Source organism: Myxine glutinosa, chromosome 9 (genome assembly GCF_964187855.1).
Source record: "Myxine glutinosa chromosome 9, kmMyxGlut1.1, whole genome shotgun sequence".
NCBI lineage: Eukaryota > Metazoa > Chordata > Myxini > Myxiniformes > Myxinidae > Myxine > Myxine glutinosa.
Genome location: NC_136269.1, coordinates 54,156,662 through 54,181,921, shown reverse-complemented (window position 1 = coordinate 54,181,921; position 25,260 = coordinate 54,156,662). Strand labels below are relative to the sequence as shown.

At 43.7% G+C, this 25,260-nt stretch overlaps 1 protein-coding gene and 1 long non-coding RNA gene across 2 annotated transcripts in view; both read left to right on the top strand.

Moving 5' to 3' along the window:
* The window catches only part of CLYBL (citramalyl-CoA lyase), a 105,607-nt gene extending 102,395 nt beyond the window's left edge, over positions 1 to 3,212 (top strand). The window contains 1 exon segment of the mRNA XM_078784350.1: positions 2,395 to 3,212. Coding sequence (XP_078640476.1) covers positions 2,395 to 2,490 — 96 coding nt within the window. The 3' untranslated portion in view covers positions 2,491 to 3,212.
* A 3,539-nt stretch (positions 3,213 to 6,751) lies between these two features.
* On the top strand, positions 6,752 to 7,188 carry LOC137435387 (uncharacterized). Its single transcript, XR_010986051.1, has 3 exons — positions 6,752 to 6,772; positions 6,863 to 6,915; positions 7,112 to 7,188. It is a non-coding gene; the product is annotated as an uncharacterized LOC137435387 (long non-coding RNA).
* The last annotated feature ends 18,072 nt before the right edge of the window (positions 7,189 to 25,260 follow it).

Here is a 25,260-nt window from a genome sequence, read left to right as displayed (position 1 = left end):
ACACCCCACCGATCTGGGCTTTATGGCAGAGTGGCCAGACGGAAGCCAAACAGTTCAATCTTGGTTTCATCAGACCACAGAATCTTGTTTCTCACAGTCTGAGAGTCCTTTAGGTGCTTTTTTGCAAACCCCAAGCGGGCTTTCATGTGTCTTTCACTGAGGAGAGGCTTCCGTCTGGCAAAATGAATTGCTGTCAATTCCTTCAGGGAAAAAATGAATTTAAACGATTTCAGCATAAGGCTGCAACATAACAAAATGTGAAAAAAGTGATGGGGTCTGAATACTTTCTGAATGCACTGTACATACATAGTCAAGGCTTGTGCAAGAGCTAGTACTTGTACACTGAACAGATCAGGCCAAAAGAAACTGTTGAGAAAGGGAGAAACACAAACAGCAGAGTTGAAGGCCAAGATGGAGGCAGACTTGGACAAACAATGGATGTGGGAAGGAATGTGGGACAGGAGAAGATGCATGAAGTGGACCAGATTGATACAGAAAGAAACTTCCAGGAGGGAAAATTGGAAATTTGGAAGGAGGATGGATTGGAGTGGAGGTTAACGAGGGTGGAAAAGTCATGTATAGAAGACTGCTTTGGTAGTTCTAAAGTTATGGATTTTTAAACAATCTTTAAAATCATTATTTAATTAAAATTGAAGTACAGTACTGTATTATACTTGAACACTGAGTATCAGGTTCCATGTTCTCTCTAGTTCATATTAAATTATTTTCATTCTTAATGGTTTGTCTCCGGGCCGGAATGCTCATTTAGGCCCACCTTCAAAAACACGAAGAACCATAATGGGGAAAAAAGGGCACCCCCAATTGGTCAGCGCTGCGACCAATCGCCGAGTGAATAACGATGCTGGGAAAACGGACACCCAATTAACATTAGTGTCACGACCAATTGACGAGTGAATTTATGCGACATAGCTACACCTGCCCAACCTCTATTAAAGTAGACTAGCAGGGGTACCAGCGTTGCCTGGTGCTGTTATAATCCTGGTGGCAATTTGAAGAAATCTAATTTTTTGGGGTTTTTTTCTTCTATTTTTTTGTGGGGGCGTAAAACACTTCCCTACACCCACTAAGGAATTGGTCAGGGATCATTTACCTTTCACATAGCTACAAAGGCTTAGGCACTATAGAGCTAAAAAAAAAAAAAAATTCCAATTTTTTTTTTAACAAAATTATTCTTTTTTTTGCATAAAACACTCAGGCACTCATAGGTGAACCTCTGGAAGTTTTACAAAGATCCATTTGGCCATTTCTGAGAATAATTGTGGCACACAGACACGCAAATGGTTTCTTATGGTTTTATATATATGGAGAACACTAATTGATACATTTTACATATTTTGTTTTTTGAGATGTTTTTTTCATCAAGTTTAGCTTGAGTACAAAGATGACGTGGGTGGGCTTTGCATTTTGGGATGCTTTCTGGTTTGCTGTTTGTAATTTGCATTCTTCACTTTGAAAAGACTTTATTGGAGCAATATGGTTGGCAGTTGTGGTATTCCCATCTGAGCACGTCTGATGTTAGGATCCCAGTTTTCAAATCCCACATATTAGCTGTGAGTGGTCCATTGATATTCCTTTGAAAGTACAGTACACCAAATGTAATGTTCATGTCCTGTATCTGACATATATGTACAGCCTCCTTTATGTGCCTTTCAGTTTAAGGGCAAAAAACAATACGTTTTAAAAGTATTTGGCTGATGTTGTCTGTGCTCATTTTGTGGTTCTGGATGACCTGTAACTTATGACGTGTAATCTACAGGTGTAACTGTATCAGTTGCCCTTGAAGTTTTTTTTTAAAGCGAACTGCTTGGTGTACTGGTGTAGTCGTATCAGAGTTAAAGGGCCACAGAGTTGAAGCATTTCTCAAGGTTTGACATATGTTTAGGTAAATCGCTGCTCTGGAATGAGTTTTTCGAATCGTTTAGTGGCAACAGCATCATTTGAATTTCAATAAAGGTGGTATTTTATTTTTAGACAGCTCAAGTGAATGTGAATTGTCAGTGTGAGAAAAAGGAAAATGCTTTGCACTAAATGTCCTTCATACAGGAGGTAGGTTGGAGGTGGGGGGAGGTACATTCTTACTTGATGTGACTTGCACTTGACTTTATTTTGACTAAGAGATGCTTTGCACTGAATGACGTATACATTTAAATTAGGGGTTAATATTGAAGGTGCATCAATTGGTGTTCATAAATCGCATAAAATTATGCCGCTTATTGTTTGGGTTCGCTTTTACTTCTCTCTATTTTGCCTTGTTTTGGATATATGGTTAAAATGTTCTCTGGCTGTGCGTTCATATACTGTATGTACATAAATGTGTATATTTTCGTGTTTCTTCACAATGGTGTGGTCATTTCCCTTTTTTTCTCCTGTTAGGGGGCTTTCACCTTTCGTGGCAGCATGATTGACATGCCTGTACTGCGGCAAGCCAGGAATGTGCTCGCCCTTGCATTGGCCGATGCTGCTCGATGAGTACGCGCACTCTCAGCTACCCCAATGGAGCCTTCGTCCCACGTCCTTATTTTACATTGAGGCACACAAGCATTTAGAAATGTTTTCTTCTGCACCTTTATTCTCTCATGTGGGTTGGAATATATTGCTTTGCACTAATGAATTGTTCTGCGGACAGTAGGTGGCGTTCGCCTCCCATTTGGCAAAACCTTGTGTGCCATCCATGTTGGAATTTGTGAGGCAACATTAGTATTTCTGGATTGCGCACCCTCTCTGGTATTCTCAGCGTATGTGGAAAGCGTTTTTGTCGTGAAATGTCAAAGGGTGGGGGTATCAAAAAAAAAAAAAAAAGGAACACCGACACAAGAATTCCTTCATGCACAACACTATTACTGCCTCAGACAGTCAGTAAGCCCGCATTTTTGCCTCCCCGTGGAGACTGCGGCGGATTAAAAACAGTTTTGCTGCGACAAAGCCGCGCGGAAAAGAAAAAAAGCCAAATTGGATTGTTGATCCGGAATCCACCGTGCCTGACAGTGGCTATTAATCGAGGAGCAGGTCACAGAGTCTGGGCCGCACACTAATTAGGGTTTAATTACCATGCCGGGCAGTGACGGAGAGGCAGAAGCCCGCACTTGCCCTACACACTGCGTGCGACTTGTTTGGACCAATGTGCGAGACGAAGATACAGATTCCAGTATATTGATTAAGGTGTAGGTCAAAAATAAAACTATATTGATTCATCTTTGTACACACATTGTCATTATTACTGCTGTATTTAATGTTCATATATTCCATAGGTCATGCAGACATTTGGGTCGAGACTGTTTCGGAAAGCAATTCAAAAGTGTTTGATTACCCATTAATTAATTCCTTCAAGTATCAGTTTCTGCTGGGTGTATCTCACTGGCACCTACCTCTACATGGTTTTACAAATGCTAATAATCCATGATTGTTAGTAGTTGATTTCTTGATATTCAATAATGATCCTCATTATAATCTAAGTCCATGTGACTTCCTGCACTCAACCACCTGTCCTCCTATAGCTGTCAACATTTATGCCTCTTCCTTGCAGAAAACCAAGGGATAATGGCGCCTGCTGCGTGACCCGCATAGAGTGTACGTTACTTCCGTTCTTTTATAAGGGTACGGTCTGTGATCAAGTGCTGTACTGTATGTAATTATTATGTCATTGAGGAAGATGTATACCAGTCCCGCAATTTGCTCATCTCGATGAAATGTATTGCTCATTGGATGTCCAGCATATGAGGCCTTGTTTACCAGCAGAGTTCTCCAATCTACAATTCTTTAAGAAACCTAACTGTAATCCTTCCTCTATGTTGGGCTTTATAATAACCTATCGATTTTGTACAGAAGTCTCTGCACTCATCAATTCTGTAAAGTTAACATTTTACACAAAGTGGGGAATTTTGCAGTGAATTGGCTCACTGGTCTAAGGGATTGAAAGAAGAAAAATATGAGAAATAGTGCATTATTGCAATTGAAGTGAAATTCCCTGGGTCGTACCCTCCAGCAGTGACGGGGCGATTAAGTGAGTCTCCGGCTCAAAGAAGACGAGTAGTTTTGGTGGAAGGTGTGGGTGGAGGTACCACTGATGGTGGTGGGGTTACGTGCTGCTTTCAAAAATACATCCTTCCTGGGACACAGAAATATATTGGCAGATGGTTATCTCAAAATGGAAAAACTCTTATCTGTCTATGTCTCTCTCTCTCTCTCTCTCTCTCTCTCTCTCTCTCTCTCTCTCTCTCTCTCTCTCTCTCCCTCTCCCTCTCTCTGTCTCTGTCTCTCTCTCTCTCTCTCTCTCTCTCTCTCTCTCTCTCTCTCTCTCTCTCTCTCTCTGTCTCTGTCTCTGTCTCTGTCTGTCTCTTTATGGTACAGTAGAGCTGTGGAAATAAATGGCTCCTTCCAGAATTTTATACATTTGGATAAACATGCTAATCCGTTTAACAGCAATCTGCATGCATCATGTGTAATGTAATAAATATGGATGCTCATACGCTTGATGGAGCTTCGGGGGCATTCAGGACAAGTGAAGAAACATTTCATGGCTAGAAGCAATTGGGGATGGGTCGCCACTCCATCGTAGGATACTCGACTTTATGTAGCAGGAATTTGTAATTTGTTCAGGATGCTGGTGATAAATTGCTTACTCTTCATGAAAGATACAATGAGATCTTTAACATCCACCAACAGCCAGTGTTGGCATATGGGTCCTCTGGTTTAACGCCACTTCAACGGATGGAGCACAAATTGTACAGGGGGACTTGGAGAAATAAGTGATGTCGGGAATAATGAGGGCAAGGGGAGGACACATGGGGTGAATAAGATGGCTATAACCACAAACTCTCAATCACAGAAGTGGAAGGAAAAACTGGAAACTCGGAAAGAGGTGGGCTTGGGGAGGGTTAATAGGGGTAGAAAAGATCATGGTTGCTGATGGGGTTGACTTGAGATGGAAGTAAAAAGCTGTGTTTTAGCCCCAGAGGGAAGAATGGGATTAAAGAGAATGTGGAAGTTGGTTCCACATGAGGGGGAAAAGAGGAACGAATGAGTGGAGGTGACGAGTGATTCTGTATTTTGGGTATCATTAGAAAGGGGGTAACTGAATGACAGCATGCGCCCTGCAGATACCCAGGGAGAGGGGGGGGATGTTAAAGGCGGATGGTGCAAGACCAGAGAGGGTGTTAGCAGATAGAGATACCACAAACGTGTCTGAGATGTAAAAGCGATAGGCCCAGAGATTTGGCTTCATTGTGGGGGAGTCAAATGATTTTGAGGGCCTTTGTTGCCATGGCATCAAGATGAGCAAGGTAGGACTACTGGACCAGTGGGGAGATCAGCACTCTATTAGGTAGTGAATGAAGGCCTTGTATGTTGAAAAAAGTTCACATATGCTTTTGTAAGACTTTGCATGATGAAAGATGCCCAGTCAGCGACTGGCTTTGGAGGTCAACTTCGACATGTGGTCTGCATAAGAATGATCATGGCTGATAGTGAAGTCCAAAGCTTTGAGTAACTGAACTTCTTCAAGAGGATTGCTGTGGAAGTAGATGGGAGGGAATGCCATACGGTCTTTTCAGAGAGACAGTTGATAATACTTTCAAGTCCATGGCGGATTAAGACCAGCCTTGGACAGATAGCCGAACAGTTAACTCCGAGGCATATTTCGAACCTTGGCAGGATTATCTTTTCACGCGCGCGGGAAATGCCCAAAGCCTATCTAATCGGATGGCCGCCATGGGGTTTAATGACTCGAACCCGCAAACAAGTAAACGGACATGACAAGGAAGTAAAATGCAACAAATAATGCATTTAATGAAAATAATGCAAGGATAACAAAACGAAAGGTAAAGTAAAACTAATTCCTATATTGAGGCGCCTCCATGCAGACTCGTATACAAACAAGGAGAAAGCGAAGGTAAAAATAAATAATGTTTCTGCCGGCCGGCACTTAACTCTGGTCTTGAAGAGCACTTGGTGGGGTCGCCTAGAACCACCGCGCGGGAAACCCACAAGATGGCGCGGAGTCGCTCCCCACGATGCTACTAACTTGAGGCAACTCGTGCATGCGGTCCTCTTTCGCACTTCTCTGCCGGGGTGTTTAGTGGGGCGGGGTTTACTTGCCCGATGGAATCTGTGGGTACTGTCGGCAATGTCGGTTTAATGGCTGTTGTTGTAACAATAGGGCCGATTGCTTGGCTGGCCGAGTTTTCATGAAATGAAACTGAAGGGAAAAAAAATCACAGGGGCAATTACACACTGGGCAAATGAACCTCATAGACCTACGTAATTAGCATAGTATGGAGACACATATACGATCTTATTCTATACAGATTCCCTACTTATTACATGGAGACTCCTCTTCTTCACGTCACACGGTCCATGCTAAACTATACATTCCTGACTTCATTAAGGTATTTCATCTCTACCCCCACAAATGTAACAATACCCATCAGATAGATGAATGGCATTGTGTTTTTCAGTTTTGAAAATGGCATCACTCATGCAGGTCAACTTTGCCTTACTTTTCTGTTATTAAAACAACAAAACTCATTCCTCCATACTTTTCTGTTGGCGGACTGACAAACGTAATGCTTCTTTCTGTGTGTTTGCCATTTTACATACCTTGATTGTTCACAATACCATCAAGTCAATGGCATATTTAACTTTTGCCCTTCTTTTTTTTTAGCTAGTTTGCTACTAAACTAATTGATAAATGCTTCAAAAACACTATGGTAACCGAGCACATTTTCCCTTCAGCAGAGAACAAGGGCTCCACCAGGTCAGCTAAGCTCCAAGCACATCCTTTTTGACTATGGACACCAAGCAATGGAGGAATATGTTACTTATTGTATTAATCCCATCTGCACAGCTGCTATCAATTGGTGATGGAATTGACATCACCTACCAATCATAAATGGGCAGGTATGATTTGCACAAGAGGTTGGTCAAAGCATTCTTCAAGTGAAAGTGGATACCTTAAATAATTTGTGCTACGTTTGATCAAAACCTACCAGAAAAAGTGATGCACTCAAACATGTATTATTTCGTCTCTCAAGTGCATTTGTAACCCACCTGTTGCCTTTAACTGCTGTTGTCAGCATGATTTTCCATTTCACAGCCCCAGAGACGCTCAGTAGAAAGCTTTGGGCATCTTCGGCACTTCCTGCAATAGAAGGCCAAGACAGCGGGTCTCCTCCTCCCACAATAGATAGGTTTGTTGTTTCTTTTACTATTGTCTGGTTTCACAACATAGCTTCTCCCTGCCTTCTTTCCAGATTAACATGGTTGAATGTTGACATCCATCTCAGTTCTACCATAATAATTTATCCCTCCATTTTTGCTTTTGCAGTTGTTTCTTTGTGTCCTTTTGGGTGACATCATATTTGCCAATCCTCACATTGATGCAATCTTTTCACACCTAAAACAGCGTTGCTCCTGATCACCACTCTATCGTCAAACCACCGTTTAGAGGCCATTTTTCCCCGCAAAGCGGGGGTTGGCCTTTTTTGGCGACCGTGGTTGTTGTTGTTTTTTTTTTGGTCCCCTTTTTGAAGCAATGTTTTACGGCCGGATGCCCTTCCTGCCGCCAACCCTGTTTGTCGCCTTTTTACGACAAGCAGGGAATTACCAGTGAACTGGTACTCAATTAGCCGACCTCGGAAGGATGACAGGCTGAGTCAACCCCCCTGGCGTTAATTCAGCGATCGACCGGGATTCGAACCCAGGATCCTTGGTGATCCTAAGCTGGCACCCTAGCCGCTAGCCCAACACCACTCTATCGTCAGTACATCCTTAAATCCTTAATCATTGAGCTCCTTCTCTTTACCCTCAGCATCCATACAGTAAAATTACATGTTTGAGTTCCAGCAGAGGGATGATGAGTCTGAATTTCTGGAAGAGTTTTTTTTTTTTTTGTATACAGAGTCGAGGCTCGTGAAAGAGCTAACATTTATCAAACAAACAAATCAAACAAACAAGTAAACAAAGTATATAAAAATGGGAGCGGTCGACAAGATGGGGAGAGAAGGGGAGGAAGCACACAAACACAACATTTGAGGGCAGGGACATCGGGAGATGTGTGGGAGGCAGAGGGCCTGGGGGGAGGCAGGATAGGTATAAAACGCAAGGACATCAAGGACTTCCAGGAAAGAAGACAAAAGTCACCTCAAAAAAGTGGATTTGGGGTGAAATTAGCGGGGGTAGAAAAGATCAAGGTTTTGGATTGGGGAAGATAAGAGATGGTGGTGAACAGCCGTTTTAAAGACCTGGAGGGAGGAGTGGGATTGAAGAGAGTGAGGGAGTTTGTTCCAGAGTTGGGAGAAAAGAGGAATGAAGGAGTGAAGGTGAGCAGAGAGTCTTGATTTTGGCAGTTTAACCATAAGAGGGTTGCAGGCAGATCTTATGCGACCTGCAGGAATATTTGGGGGACAGAGCCCAGAGAGAGCTGGGGGAGCAAGGCCGGAGAGGAGTCGGTAGAAGACGGAAAGACCACCAACCTGCCTGCGGTGAGTAAGTGAAAGGCCCTCGGAGATAGCGTCATCGCGGGAGATTCCAATGATTCTGAACGCTTTGGTTTCAACAGCGTGAAGACGAGCTAGGTGTGAGGCAGGAGCACCAGCCCAGAGGGGAGAGCAGTATTCCATTGAGCTGCGGATGAAAGCCCTGTATGTGGTGAGGAGCTCAGGTGTGCCAAGGGTCGTCGAGACGAGTTGAGACGTCGACAGGGAAAGTCCCTATTGATATTGACTGCACCCAACAAAAAACAAGTCCTACTTGTACAAAATTGAGTTGGCCCTCACTCTTCAACCAGTGGAAGTGAAGCTCAGTGGTTAAATGGGACAACTGAAACAAATAAGGTACTCAAGGACAGCTGTTTTGCCCTTTAATGGAGCTCATCAACTTTGAATTGGTTCAAAAGCTTAAGTGTTCTTGGAAATGTGCCGTGCTCCTATGCCAAAGACAGCTTATCCCATCTGTGGTAATCCACAAACTGGTTCACCGTGTGTGTATTAAAACAGTAGATAGTGTAATGCGTTTAAAATACCAACATAAAACAGTACTTCCAGTTGGTAAATTAATGTGCTTGGAGGAACCCCATTTGCTTCTGATGAACATAGCGCTCTCCTTGCGTAATCGAGCTGTCTTTGCACTAATGGTGTTTTTTTAAAAATCTCTAATGATTCTTTTTTGCATTTAGATGGCACGTGGAGTCTGTGATTTTGCTTCTGATGATGCTTTTGATTTTTATTCTGTAATGTGGTGTTTCTGGTATATTGTAATTGATTTGTGAAGTTAGGATGTTTGCAATGGGGGGTTTTTGTCACATGGCATGAATGTGTCTTTGCATTTCTTTACTTCTTATTCCGTTGCTCTTGAGCATCTGAGATACTCTCCATGGACGTCCATGGAAAATAAACAATGGGATCTTTACCGTTCACCACTAACGCTAGTAGGTGGGACACAAAGCGTAATGCCCATCTAAGGGATGGCGTACTCGGCTATGTAACATCCTGCCTGTGAAACACCCATTCTGACAGTTGATTTTTGGGTTGGTGATTTAACCTTGGAAAGCCAGCTATAAGGTAATATGCTATGTCTGCACAGTCATATCAAACATAAGGGATGCGATTATTGAATAGTATTGTCACATGTGCAAGTGACTGCGGCCGAGGCACAAACTGTTAACGTCAGAGCGGATAACTCCACGGATATCCGGCTTAAGACCAAATTTATCACAGTATATACACCTGAGTGCCATACCGATAATTAATCACTTACCTCGATTTCCTTCCGGGAATCCAAACAGGTCGATGATTCGTGCGGCGGTGGGAACTCGACATGCGACAGGCACTTCTTAAGAAATTAATGACATAAAATACAAGGATGCAAGTCGTCAATGAGTACACAGCCACCAAGACGTGCCTTAAAACAGGACATGGAAATTTGACACTTAAATAACTAAATAAATATGTATCTAAATGAATATGTTGGTGGTGGAGATGGTAAAATGTAGACAAATAAATAAGTAATTGAAGGTGGTGTGTAGGTTGCAGGGATTTCCAGGAGTATATAAATAATTGAAGGTGGTGCGTAGGTGGTGGATTGAGATATTGGTGTGTATAAATAAATAAATCAGTGGTATGTCGGTTGTGGGATTGTAATAAAGGTATTTAAATACAGTCACGTGAAAAAGTAAGTACACCCCATGTAAAGTTTCGACTTTTTCAACATATTTCAACATACAGCTATTTGATCTTCGTTTCAACAATATTGATAGATAAAGGTAATATAATATAACAAATATCATGAAACATTTACATTTTGTAGTCCATTGTATAATTTAAATAAACATAAATGCAAATTTCGCATGTGGAAAAAGTAAGTACACCCCTACATTTATCACTACTTCAAATACCTAAAATTAGAATCAGGTGCACCAGCGCAGGTGCAAATGATTAGAACATCGTTGGAGAGGATCTTGGAGGAACCTGTCTTATTAAACCTGAGACATTTAGTTTGGTTTGCTCTTTCTTGTTGGAAGTGTGCGGCGTCACCACGCCTCGATCAAAAGAGCTCTCTGAGGCCTTCAGAAAGAAGGTTATCGATGCCTACAAGTCTGAGAAGGGATTCAAAACGATCTCCAAACAATTTGAATTCAATCATTCGACTGTCCGGAAGATCATCTACAAGTGGAGAAGATTCCAAACAACTGCCAACTTGTTCAGGCCAGGCCACCCCAGCAAGTTCAGCCCGAGAGCAGACCGCAAGATGTTGAAAGAAGTCTCTAAGAACCCCAGAATGTCATCACGGGACCTACAGGTAGCTCTTGCCACTGTTGATGTCAAAGTGCACGAGTCTACCATTAGAAAGAGGCTGCACAAATTTGATCTACATGGGAGGTCTGTCAGGAGGAAACATTTGCTCTTCAGAAAGAACATCAGGGCAAGACTAAAGTTTGCCAATGAACACCGAGGCAAAGACCAGCACTTCTGGAACAATGTGCTCTGGACAGATGAGTCAAAGGTAGAGCTATTTGGCCACAGTACCAGAAGACATGTTTGGCGAAAACCAAAGACAGCATTTGACCACAAGAACCTGATACCAACTGTAAAGCATGGTGGTGGAAATATTATGGTTTGGGGCAGCTTTGCTGCACCAGGGCCTTGGCAGCTCACCATCTTAGAATCCACTATGAATTCTTCATTGTACCTGAGGATAATGTGAGGCCATCTGTCGGAAAGTTGAAGCTCAACCGAAGGTGGACCTTGCAACATGACAATGACCCTAAACATACCAGTAAATCCACCAAGGAATGGCTGAAAAGAAAGAAATGGAGGGTTCTGGAATGGCCAAGTCAAAGCTCGGATCTAAATCCCATCGAGATGTTGTGGGGGGATTTGAAACGAGCTGTGCATGCAAGAAACCCCTCAAACATCGCACAGCTGAAAGAATTCTGCATGGAGGAGTGGGCAAAAATTTCTCCCAGTCGATGTCAGAGACTGGTAGACAGTTATAAGAAATGCCTACTTGAGGTTGTTTCTGCCAAAGGGGGCAATACCACCTATTAGAGCCAAGGGTGTACTTACTTTTTCCACATGCGAAATTTGCATTTATGTTTATTTAAATTATACAATGGACTACAAAATGTAAATGTTTCATGATATTTGTTATATTATATCACCTTTATCTATCAATATTGTTGAAATGAAGATCAAATAGCTGAATGTTGAAATATGTTGAAAAAGTCAAAACTTTACATGGGGTGTACTTACTTTTTCACGTGACTGTACATAACTGGAAAGCATCTCAAAATGCAAAGCCTGTCCATGCCCGCTTTGTACTCAAACTAAACTTGACAAAAACAACAGCTTTAGAAAAAAAAGTTATTGTCATTTTCTTAGTTAGTGTTCTCCATGTTTTCAGAATACTTTTTTTTTTTTTTGGATGACAACAGCTCAAATATCCAAGACAGACAAGCAAACACACACAGACACACACACACACACACACACACACACACACACACACACACACACACACACACACACACACACACACACACATATATATATATATATATATATATATATATATATATATATACATATACACGCACAGTTAGACACACAAAGACCCAGATGCACATACACACGCATACACACGCACTCACAGACACACACACACAAACACACACGCACACACACAAGCAATTGCAACACCCTGTCATACTGTGCAGACAGACAGGTTAGTTAAAGGTATTACGTCAGTCCCAGTTATGGTGAAGTTATTTAAACTAGGGCATGCCCGTACTATATATATATCTAAAATTATATCCCCCCCCCTCTATTTACATGAAATGGTTTGGTCCAAAGCGAACGGCTTGCGAGTACGGTGACAATCCCCCCCCTCTATTTACATGAAATGGTTTGGTCCAAAGCGAACGGCTTGCGAGTCCGGTGTTTTTTATCGGACCCGTGGAATTATAGATAGTAGTTTTAATTAGTTTTAAAACATAGTTTAACGGCAACATAGTTTTCCAACGTGAAATAAATGAATACGCTCTCAAATGTGCCGTCCGAGGCAGAGTCTGTTCGCCACGTTCGGCACACGTGATAGCTCGCTGCTCTCTGATTGGTTGAATCGTTTTTTGGACATAGCTCGGTAACTACTTGTCCGATTAATATGAAACCTTGAAAAGGCACATCCTCGGGTCCCCAGCAATATACCTGGCAAGTTTAAAGTATATCGGACCCGTGGTTGTCGAGAAACAGCGGTCACAGACATACAAACATACAAACATACAAACATACACACAGAGATTACTGGAATTATAGATAGATAAACTAGCTTTTTATAAACACCCAACAGGTGGGTATAAATGGTGAATTTGAAGTAGAGCACGATCGTTGCTGAAGTTAAACAACTGAGTACATTGAATTTCAGGGTTAAGTGGTTTGTCATGTGCATGTGGTGCGAGCGCACGCACATGAGTATCTACATTTTACTGCATGCTTCAAAGACATAGGGCCTACTCACATTGTAGTACATAGTTGATATATGTACTCGCATTGTACGTACTTAATATATGTTCCCACTATGTTGTACGTACTTGAAAGATGTATAGATCTACACGTATTTGATACATGAATACGGCCTGCAGCATCTTTTGATCCGGACAAGATCACGGTATGACATGATCACGGTATGACATGATCACTTTGAAGATGACACCAGGTCAGGATGGCCTACAGATGGGACCGATCCACAAAGTTTCCCTTGTCGAGGCATTGATCATGGAGGATCGCTGTAATTTATATCACCAAAATAACCATAGAAGTATATCCAACCTATGGAGTCGAAGATTTGCCGTCGGTGTCCGACGGACCGAAACAACTGAGACGTGGCTGAAAGAGGAATTATAAAAACATATATGACGGGCATGGCCAGTTCGAAGGACAAGTGTAGTAACAAGTATGAAGTCAAGAGACATTGTATAAAACATTTACATGTTCGACTATTGTGATTATGTCGTTTATTTAACTTTTTAAACATCCCTCGTATCATATCCTATTTGGGGTAGACTGCAGATCAATTGCCTTTAAAAAAACGCATTGTCTTTATTTCATTTCATAATGACAGCTGGTGTGTGTGTGTGTGTGTGTGTGTGTGTGTGTGTGTGTGTGTGTGTGTGTGTGTGTGTGTGTGTGTGTGTGTGTGTGTGTGTGTGTGTGTGTCACTTTACTTATGTATATTGTAATAGTGCAAGCTTCAATGTTCAGTTTGTAGAAAAGATAAGCGGAAACTTCCGACAAAAGGATGGGATGGAAGATAAAACAATCATACATTTACGTAAGCATAGATAACTTTTCTAAATTAAAGAATTAAGAACTGCTTACCCTTATGGATTAAATGAAGGAATTAATGATACATACATACAACATAATGGACAAAACATAATTGCCTCTGTTTTTAATTAACACCTTACCAAGAGACACAGAGTACATAATTATGGACGTAAACGTCCAGTTACAGACACACCACAACAAATCGTAAATGATTGGTTCGATCTTAACAAATCGAATGTACATGTACATTACTTAGCACCAGTATAACTAAGGTCAATACTTTTAAAAAACAACAACTGAAAGAAGTTTAGCAAATCGTGAACATATCGATGGCCCGAAAGTAATTTTAAACAACCCGGAGATTTATTTAAAACAGCTTTAAACATAATATTGTATGAATACAATTGATAAAGCAAACAATAATATTGCCTTTGTATACAAAACGTTCTACTACATTCAAACACTTTTGGAAGAATTGGGCTTAGATAAAGGAATTTCATCAAAGACCTACAAAATAAGTAACGATAATAAAATAGACTTGCCACAACACCATATAAATCACTCAAAAGCAAAAAGACTGTTAGTTCTGGATAAACACCATAAATTACTGAATTCATTTACTGAATCCCAAAAATGCACAAAAATCCTTGTAAGATGAGATTCATCATTTGCAAGTAGAGAATGCAGTTTGAAACCTTTGTCGGGTAGTATTACAGGGGCAATGAAACTGATTTATAAATGTGTCAAAACTACCATGAAATGGTGGTTTTATTCTGGTATTAAGAAATTCTGAAGAATTGATAATTCCAAACCTGTAATCAACAGTATCCACAACATTAATTACAAGAAAGAGCAATCAGAGATTGCAGACCCTCGCCAGGATGTATTTTCAGTGGTTTTTAAGGTTTTTAAAAATTTATGTTAAAACAAATATGGCGGCCGAACCACATGACCGACGACGTCATCATTATTTTTTTTCTCCACCAATTTATCCCTAGATTATGCTCAAGAAATTTCATCTTGATTGGATGAAGTTTTGTACTTGTCAAATTATGACGTCATAATGGAGGCACCTATGACATCATCATTAACAGATGTTATTCCCCATGGAGAGTTATTTACAATGAGCCATGTCTCAATTTTTTCTATTCAGCGCTTTCAGAGATATAGAGGTGCAAATGTTTTCTGTTTTTCCAAGATGGCGGCCAAACCACGTGACCGATGACGTCATAATTATCATTAAAAAATTATACAGGTGGAGCTGCGCCTATGGTGAAAATTTCCTGTCAATTGGACCTATGGTTGCAGAGAAAATCATATTTATTCTGTGCGGACAAACAAACAGACAGACAAACAAACAGACAGACAAGCAAATGAAAAATCAGTCAGAGACTGAAGACTTGCCGGAATGTACTTTTTTTTAAATCGGCCATTTTGGATCAAAATGGCGGGAAATCTATACATGTATATACGCTAAGCAATGGAAGGTAACACGAGTAAGTGTATGCATATCTCTTGTCCTTTCAGAGTTATAGTGGTTTGAAATATATTTTCAATGAAAACTTGGCTCCCTGACCTTTGACCCCAAAAATAATTAAAACTAAGCATTTTTAACCATTTTATGCCACATGTTATTTTTCGTGAATTGAATAATGAACATTTTGGTGTTGGTTAGAAGGGAATCGGATAATGTTTGACAGAGTTATTAGTAAAAAAAACTATTTTTGACCTTGAGTTTGACCTTTCAAGGTCACTCAAGGTCAAAGGTCATGGTGCCAAATGAAATGTCGTATGTGACTTCCTATATGTCAGTAACAGTGAGTGAGCATATCTCTTGTACTTTTAGAGTTATAGTGGTTTGAAATATATTTTAAATGAAAACTCGACCCCCCTGATTTCACGTTTTGGGTGACCTTGAGCTTGACCTTGGGCCTAGAGAGTTAAAAATTGGGCACAGTCTGTTCCAGGGCAAGGCAAATATGTGTGTAAAGTATGGTGATGCTGTGTGCAATGATGTACACGTAGTACTGCGCACAAACAGACAGACAAACCAACCAACATATTTGCCGGAATCTATTCCGGCAAGTAACAAACGGACGCAAATGCAATACCCTCTCCTCAGTCGAGGGTAACAAGGGTAAGGCAAAATATTTATCAACTTTTGATTTTTCCACATTGTACACAAACATTCCACATAACAAACTCATAACCACATTGGACAGAGCGGTAGTTAAAGCAGTATACATTAAGGTAATGAGGTAATGAAGTATACATTAATGTATATCAAAATAGAGCACACTGGTCTGTAGAGTAAAATCAATATTCATGCAGTTTTTCAAAAAGTAAACTCAAGGAAAGTATTCGATTTCTCCTAAACAACAGCTTCTTTGCATTTGGCAACAAGATGCTCCAGCAGATAGTGAGGATACCCATGGGTTCAAATCTGGCCCCTTTCTTTGCAAATTTGTTTCTTTTGACACGCAAATTTGTCAATTTTGCGGTCAATTTTATTTGCAAATTTGGCACGTGTACGAGTCTGATTGGAGGAATAAACTAAAGAACATGTGCAGGAATAAATTAACAACTTCACAAAGATGTGAAACATTTTGGATTAATTGACGATTTACTAGCAAGTAATGATGGATTTGTATTTGATCAGCTTCATAATGATATATTTTATATCCAAAATAACTTAAATTAAAAAAGGAATTGAGTTTCTTTCACTTCCACTTCCGTTTCCTTTTTAACTCAACTGGACTACCGTCCAGTTGAGTTCATCACATACTGAACCCTCCGGCGTCCGGCGTCTGTCGTCATCGTCTGTCGTCTGTCGTCCGTTAACTTTTCGACGTTTACACTCCAGCGTCCACAAATATCAACCGATTCTGATCAAACTTGACATGCAGCATCCTTACCCCAAGGATCAGGTTGGTATTAAATTTCACCCCGATCCGTTGAAAAATGGCGGACTTAGGCGACCATTCTGTTTTTGGTCATGAAAACGACGTTAACACTCTAGCGTCCACAAATATTAATAGATTTTGATCAAACTTAGAATGTTTAACCCTTACCACACAACGTAGGTTGCTATTGCATTTCAACCCGATGCGTCACAAAATGGCCGCCATAGGCCGCCATATTGTTTTTAGCTCCGAAACGACATTAAGACTAACGTCCACAAATATTTATGGATTTCAATCAAACTTGGTGTGCGAGACTCTTACCACACAAGGTAGGTTGCTATCACATGTCAACCCAATCTGTCACAAAATGGCCGCCATAGGCCGGCATATACAAGTATAAGGATACAAGGACCTTAAAATTATTACACAAGGTTGTTGGCTTTTGATTTAAGTCAAATCTAGTACACACAACTGACCTACTTTAAATTTGTCCAGTCAGTTCAGTTGAGTTCTGCTTCCCTGGAAGCTCTAGTTAGAATTACACATTGATATCGACAATAATACATTTCACACCAAATTATTTGATAAACGAGTTTTTTTTTTTAAAATTCCTCATTGTACCAATGCCTTTCTTAGACAGAACCATTCCCAAAAAGCTATTCTACAGTACAGTTGCAGGTGAAATAATTAGGACTGCGAGAGTAACCACACAAAGCACTGAACTGGCAGAGTAGGAGTAGTAGTTGCGCGAGTTGCAGCTTTCTACACGCGAGCTGTAGCTGTAGTTGTAGAGTTTTCGCGAGTTGTAGTTGTAGTATGTAGTTTCGTGAAGGTGACGAGCAGCAGTGCTCGTTGGAGAAGGCTCACCACTCTGGTCGCAGAGGAGGTGCTTGGCCGTAGTGCGCGCGAAGGCTAGGAGCAGCAGCGCACGTTGGAGAAGGTTCACCACTCTGGTCGCAGAGGAGGTGCTTGGCCGTAGTGCGCGCGAAAATCCTCGACAGCCGAGTTAGCCAGGGCTGACCGTGCCAGTCCTGGCAGCTGTTGCAGGAGCGGCTCTTTGCAGAGGAAACATCGTCGGTGGCTGCCCAGGAGAGACAACATGTCGTCCATAGGCTCCGGCAGCTTGGAATCGTCCAGCCCGGGTAGAGAAAGTAGTTCGCGGGCGTGCTCGGCAATGCTGAGCAGGCTCGAGCAGTGCTCGGCCTCATTGCACGCGAAGGAGACGAGCAGCAGTGCCGCCAACGTCTCGTACTTGCGTCTCTTCGGAAGATCCTGGTCGCAGTGGAGGAGCCGAGCGCAGACGCGACCCAACAATACGCCGTGTCGCCCACGGAAATGTTCCGAAGGGCGAACTGGGCCTCAGCCTGCGCGAACCATGCGACCACTCATCGTTCCCAAAACTCCGGCAGTTCGATCGAAACTGCGTTTGCCATGTTCATTTGAAGCCCCCGAAATTGTTCGGGAGCAGTCGGGGCCACCAGTGTAGGAGTTGCGGATGACGAGAGGACGAGGCCATTTCTGGTTGTTCAAAGCTCCTTTATTCCAATGGACTGCGTACGCGAACGGAACTCATACAGCTTTTATAGCGCCAACACCCTCTTCGGAGGGCGTGGCTTCAACAACCGCGCGTACATCATAAGCCCCACTGTCCCGTGCACGTGGATTATGTCCCAATAAGTTAACCCCTACGTTATCATATAATGGATTGTGTGATGGGAGTTGTAACTATGTGATAATATATTAATTCCTCAAGTACAAAATATGTCACAGGATGTGTGTGTGTGTGTGTGTGTGTGTGTGTGTGTGTGTGTGTGTGTGTGTGTGTGTGTGTGTGTGTGTGTGTGTGTGTGTGTGTGTGTGTGTGTGTGTGTGTGTGTGTGTGTGTGTGTGTGTGTGTCGAACATTTTATCGTATGGAGCAAAAGGCTACGGGCTAGCATCATTGTATGAGGGATGTGCTGCTGATGCAATGTCCTCTGTAGTTTAAGGAATTTGTAATTTGTCCATGGTATCGGCGATAGCTTGTCTGCTCTTCCTGAAAGGCAATGTGGGATCTACTGGCAACTAATTTCTGCAGACGGGACGCCCAGTTTGACATCCATCTGAGCGATGTCACATATTGGTGGATCACCCTGTCTGCGAAACATTGGGATGATAGTTTATAGCTGGGTTGGGATTCAAACCCAGGCGAGACGGCTTAGTATGCATACCTCTAGGTCATCCTGCCAGAACGGCCTAATTAAGTAAAGCGAATGAATACCAACAAAAGTACTTACCAGCATAAAGATGTATTTGCATTCTTAATGGAAAGCAATAATCTCATTGGTGAAGCCTCCTCTCAATTCGAGCAAATAGTCGGTTATTTATTTAATTTTGCTCTCTAGAAAGGGGTTGGGGGAAGAGGGAGGGAGGGGGGGTGTGGGGGGGGGGCGGTTAGGGAGTTGCTATGAAATGTAATTTTAGATCAAGCAGGCAGGTTTCCACCACTTCAACTCAACACTCTATGACTAACTTTTCCAGTGGGATGATGAAAAGGTTCTCTGTTCACCATGAGGCTTTGTGTTTTGTTCTCTTCAGTAATTTTAAGGATGTTCTTTTTCTTCTTCAACATGGAGTTTTTATTCCTGCTGTCAGGCATGGCCTTTGATCCCAAATGTGTAATTAAATAACCTGGTGCAAAAGTTTATATTCGTGTGAATTTTAATTATTAATGCCAGGGGGCTTCTAAGTACAGTGCACTATAATGTAATGAATTCCTCAGGGGATATTGTACAAGAGAGGCTTGCTGAAGGGGGTATACCACCTTTAGATAACCACCTTTAGAGGCCATTTTTCCCCGCAAAGCGGGGGTTGGCCTTTTTCGGGAACCGTGGTTTGTTGTTGTTTTTGGTCCCCTTTTTGAAGCGATGTTTTACGGCCGGATGCCCTTCCTGACGCCAACCCTTTTTGCTGCCTTTAACGACAAACAGGGAATTACCAGTGAACTGGTACTCAATTTGCCGACCTCGGAAGGTCGAATGACAGGCTGAGTCAACCCCCCTGGCGTTAATTCAGCAATCGACCGGGATTCGAACCCAGGATCCTTGGATCCTAAGCCGGCACCCTAGCCGCTAGCCCAACACCAGGGCTTGCTGAAGGGGGTATCCACCTATAAATGAAAATGGAGGTCTCCAGAACGAGTACACGTATCCAAATACCAAATCTTTTTTTAAATTAAATGGTATAATCGTACAGGATGGTGTAGAGGTACAGCACACTTGCCTCTGAGCTGTCCATAATCCTCTGAGCTGTCCATGCTGTCTTTCCCTGGAGAGTAGTAGTCCGGCAGCTAAGCTAAATATAGCATAACAATTGTGCATTTTGTGGGGAAAGCACCAAATTTGGCACACTAGTAGACTATCATATTATGAAAAGATCTGGATATTGGGCCATCTCAGATTCAGCCTCTGGTGGCTATGGCAGCCATGTTTCAAAATGGCCGCCAGCGGTTACTGTTATGATACATATCTGCTTTACTGGAGAGGAATGCAGGTTGACAGTGAAGGTTTATTTACTAATAAAGGTCCAATAATGGTCAAAGAAAGTGACAATTTGATTTGGTTGAGAAAAAAAAGTTAAAGTGGACTAATTAGTCTAATTAAAACACAGATTCTGAATGAAAACCAATGATAAACATACATAGCACTATTGGCTTGGCACCTGGTAGTAGAAGTGGCAATAGTATTTATGACTATGGGCTAGGAGAAAACCGGTTTAATTCATAACTAATTTATCCTACTCTCTAAATTCCCAAAAGGTGCTTTGGTGCATGAACTTTGACAACTATATCAGGAGAAAATCGACCCTTGATTCTGTCTATGTATGTGTGGGCATGTGTGTGTTAACAATTACATTGTGTCATTGCAGGTCCTGATGGTGGTGGTTGCTGGTGAACAGAAGATGCATGTAGACTAATGGTGGTGGTTGCTTATGAACAGAAGATATAGCCTACTGTAACATTGAACAACTTGACCATGTCCAAGAGCTTCCAATTGGTTGGCCTTGAGCGTCCTGTCCCATCAACATCAACGCACCCAACTCAGACTAACTGGAAGTTGTGTATCATTTGCCAAGAGGACAAAGCAGAGTCTCTGACATGTCCTTCACAGTCCAAGCGAAAAGACTCTGGGAGTGGGTACAGTTCACTCGCAGCCAATTTGATCAGATTCAGTGAGCTTGGACAACTTCCAGGAACACTTCAGTTGGAAAGACTCAATGAAGGGTATGGCATTGAAGCGGCCATGGTTGCAAACAATGCTTTGTACCATCAAACATGCAAGCTCAAATATAACAATACAAAATTGCAAAGAGCAGAAAAGCGAACACTCATGACAGAAGGAGAGATCCATGACGTACCAGATGCGTGCAAATGCACCAGATTTCATTCAAGATCATCAAGTACAGAGAAGGCCCAAGAAGCCCAGTGTTTCTTCTGCAGACAACCTGCAGGAACCGATGGTCTTCACGAAGTTGCAACATTTCAAATGGACAGTAAAGTTCGAGACTGGGCAGCCCTTCTTGAAGACACAGAACTGCTCGGTCGACTCAGTGCCGGGGACATGGTCGCCCAGGAAGCCAAGTACCATAAGAAGTGCTTATCAGTGCTGCACAACCGTGTTAGAAAGGCCCAGTCTGAGGGACCCAAGTACAAAGACAAGGAGCGAGAAGTATCAGGTATTGTCTTCGCCGAACTGGTCCTCTACATAGAAGAAGCTAGGCTAGATGAGGAGACAGCACCGGTGTTCAAGTTAGCTAATCTCGTAGAGCTCTATCAGTCCAGAATGGAACAGCTAGGGGTTAAGCTCGACACAAGGGTCCACTCCACACGACTGAAGCAGAGACTCCTTACCCAGTTCCCTGACATGCGCGCACACACAAAGGGGAGAGACGTCCTGCTGGTATTTGAAGAAGACGTTGGGGCTGCTCTCATCAAAGCCTGTGAGCTGGACAGTGATAATGATGTGGTCCATCTTGCACGTGCTGCACAGACCGTGCACCGCCACATGTTTGAAGAAGCTAAGCCCTTCAACGGATTCCCTGAAGGATGCCAAGAAGAATCTGTGCCATCACTGCTGCTTGCCCTGGTGAGCATGGTCCTAGAGGGTCCCAGCATTAAGGATCAGATGGCAGACTCAACCCCTGCAGCACTTGCCATTGCCCAGATGCTGAAGTTTAACTGCATCAAGCATAAGCGGGCACATCGCACCACAGGACCCGTAACTGCCAGGCACAGTGCTGCACAGGAGACCCCAGTTCCCACATACGTAGGGATGATGTTGCACGCTCACACACGAAAGAGGGAGTTAGTAGACAGGTTGTCACACCTGGGCATGAGCATCTCCTATGCCTGCGTTCTCCAGCTCTCAGCTCAGATGGGGAACAGTGCCTGCCAACAGTTTCACAGAGAACAAGTGGTCTGCCCCCCAAAGATGCGCAGCAATGTCTTCACAACATCAGCCATAGACAATATCGACCACAATCCCAGTTCAACGACAGCGAAAGAGTCCTTCCATGGTACAGCCATCTCCCTCCTCCAGCACCCCTCTTTCACTGGCGAAGGAGTGGACCGAAGCATTGTGATCGTTGGTGGATCTAGACATGCTAGCTCGAAGATGGTCGGCCACTTGCCACACTACTATACTGATGTGCCCCCAGTCACTACCAGCATGAAGAACCTGTCTGTTCCAGCTACTAGAGTGGTGTCCTTGACCAGAGACGACTTCAAGGAGCAGACTGAGGAGGAATACCTGTGGCTGGAGCATGCAAGGCGGGTCCTAGAGGACAACACTGGGACAGACGAGAACATATCGTGGTCAGCGTTTCATGCCAGTCGCCAGCCGCCGTTAGCTCGAACCATCTGCCCCACCGCCCTACTTCCACTGTTCCTTGAGAGTGCCCACACAGTGTCCATGATCCGGCACTCCATGGATGTGGTGAAGAATGCTGTAGAACATGTGAATCCTGGCCAGACACCTGTCGTCACCTTGGACCAGCCACTGTTTGCCTTGGCAAAGCAGATTCAGTGGAAGTGGCCAGAGAAGTATGGTGAAGAAAAGATGGTAGTGATGTTTGGTGGGCTCCACATTGAGATGGCCGCCCTGAAGACGCTGGGCGACTGGCTGCGAGGAAGTGGCTGGGTACAAGCCTTGGTGCGAGCTGAGATTGCAACGCCAGGGACGGCCGACTCCTTCCTGCGAGCTGCCCACGTCACCCGCACAAGAAGAGCTCATCAAATCACTGCAGCGGCACTGCACATCCTGCAACACCATGCGTATGAATGCCACTGTATGACATATGCTGATGATGCAGAAGACCTGCCTGAGTTCGAAGACTGGTGTCACCAGAGAGGAGAAGACATTCCCAACTTTCAGTACTGGGCAACTGTGCTGGAACTAGAGATGTTGGTACTGGTCTACGTGCGTTCTCTGCGGCAGGCTTCATTCACGATGTACCTTGATGCCCTGACGGAACTGGTCCCATGGTTCCATGACTTAGACCACACACACTATGCCAGGTGGGTCCCTGTTCACCTGAGGGACATGGTTGCACTCCAAATGAAGCACCCAGATGTAGCCAGAGAATTCAGGGCTGGCAACTTCACTGTACAGAAGACGAAGAAGGTGTTCTCTTCGATCCCAATCGACCAGGCGCATGAACAGAATAACGCCTGCATCAAAGGAGATGGTGGAGCAGTCGGCCTCACTGACAACCCAAGTGCCCTGCGGCGTTGGATGATTGCCAGGCCAGAAGTTGCCAGGGCCATAGAAGAGTTCCAAGATGGCCATCAACACTGGGGGAGGCGAGAGGACACACGTCATCACGACCAGACACCAAGTGTGCAGACCTCTTTCGCCAAGGATGTCCGCGCCCTTGTCAGCGTCATAGAAGAGCTTGGCAACCCCTTTGAGGAAGAGAGCATGGATCTGGTTGTCCTTGACACAAAGGAAATTGCAGGTCCTGCTGCAGTTGAGACTTTTAGGAATGTGAAGAAGATTGGCCAAGAGCAGTTCCAGGCTTTCACCAGAGAATGCCTGGTGGAAAGGACCAAGCCAATTGATGATGCAATTCGTCGGAACAAGCTGAAGGTGTTCAGCACTTCCACCCCGAGAAGTGTGAGCAAAGGGAAACAGCAGCTGGCCTCTCTCAGGAACGACGTGGAACTTTTCTCACGGCTCTACATTGGTTGCCAGACGAGGGATGGAAACCTTGAAGAGTTCTTTCGTCATGAGAATCAAGCGTGTCCTCCAGCTCTCTCCGATGGAGAAAGTCTCCGTCTAGGTACGAAGAGTGATCTCCTCACATGCTTGGAAGAGTTCTCCAATGCCCAATCAGAGGCTCCTGATACCACCAGCCTAGTTCTTGATGGGGCAGTCATTGTCCAGATGCTGAAGCCTGCGGTAGCCTTTGATGACTATGCCCAGGATGTCTTCATACCGTACCTGTCAACAAAGCTTCAGACTGTGTCACGCCTGGACCTGGTCTGGGACCGCTACGTTGCTGATTCACTGAAAGGCAGTGCAAGATCAAAGCGTGGAAAAGGAGTGCGTAGACGCGTGGTCGGAGCAGCAGTTATACCTGGAAACTGGCAGAACTTCCTCCGAGTGGACACCAATACCGAGCTGTTCAAGTTCCTATTAGAAGCTATCTTCAAGTGGTTTGACCAGGATGACAAGCAGCTGGTTATCACTGATGGAGAGGCAGTCCTGAGCAAGCCACCGCTGCTAGACCTGGCCTTGCTCGCCCCATGCAGCCACAAAGAAGCTGACAGTCGAATGTTGTTGCATGCATCCCATGCAGCCAACCATGGTCACCACAAGATACTGATCAAGACAGTTGACACCGATGTCGTGGTGTTGGCTGTGTCAGTGGCCCAGGGACTGCAACCAGAAGATGAACTGTGGCTAGCATTTGGCACTGGGAAGGGTTTTCGGTACCTGGCAGCCCACGAAATAGCAGCTGGCCTAGGACCAGAGAAGGCACAGGCACTCCCTATGTTTCACGCTCTGACTGGGTGTGACACTGTATCTAGCTTTGCTGGACATGGTAAGAAGACTGCCTGGACAATCTGGACCATTCTGCCAGAACTTACAGACACACTGCTGAAGCTATCCTCTGCACCAAGTGGCATACCAGACGATGTCATGCACACCATCGAGAGGTTCGTCATCCTGCTCTATGACAGAACCAGCACGTGCAAGGACATTGACAAGGCCCGGAAGAAACTCTTCGCGAAGAAGAACAATGTGCAGCTGATCCCGCCAACCAAGGCAGCTCTGGAGGAGCATGTGAAGAGGGCGGCCTACCAAGGAGGCCATGTGTGGGGTCAAACACTGCTACCAACGCCAGAGCTGCCTCCTCCAACCAGCTGGGGCTGGGTCAAGAATGACGAGGGGGTGTACGAGCCACACTGGACGAAGCTACCCAAAGCAGCCCACACCTGCTATGAGCTAGTATCGTGCAAGTGCAAGAAGAGCTGTGTGA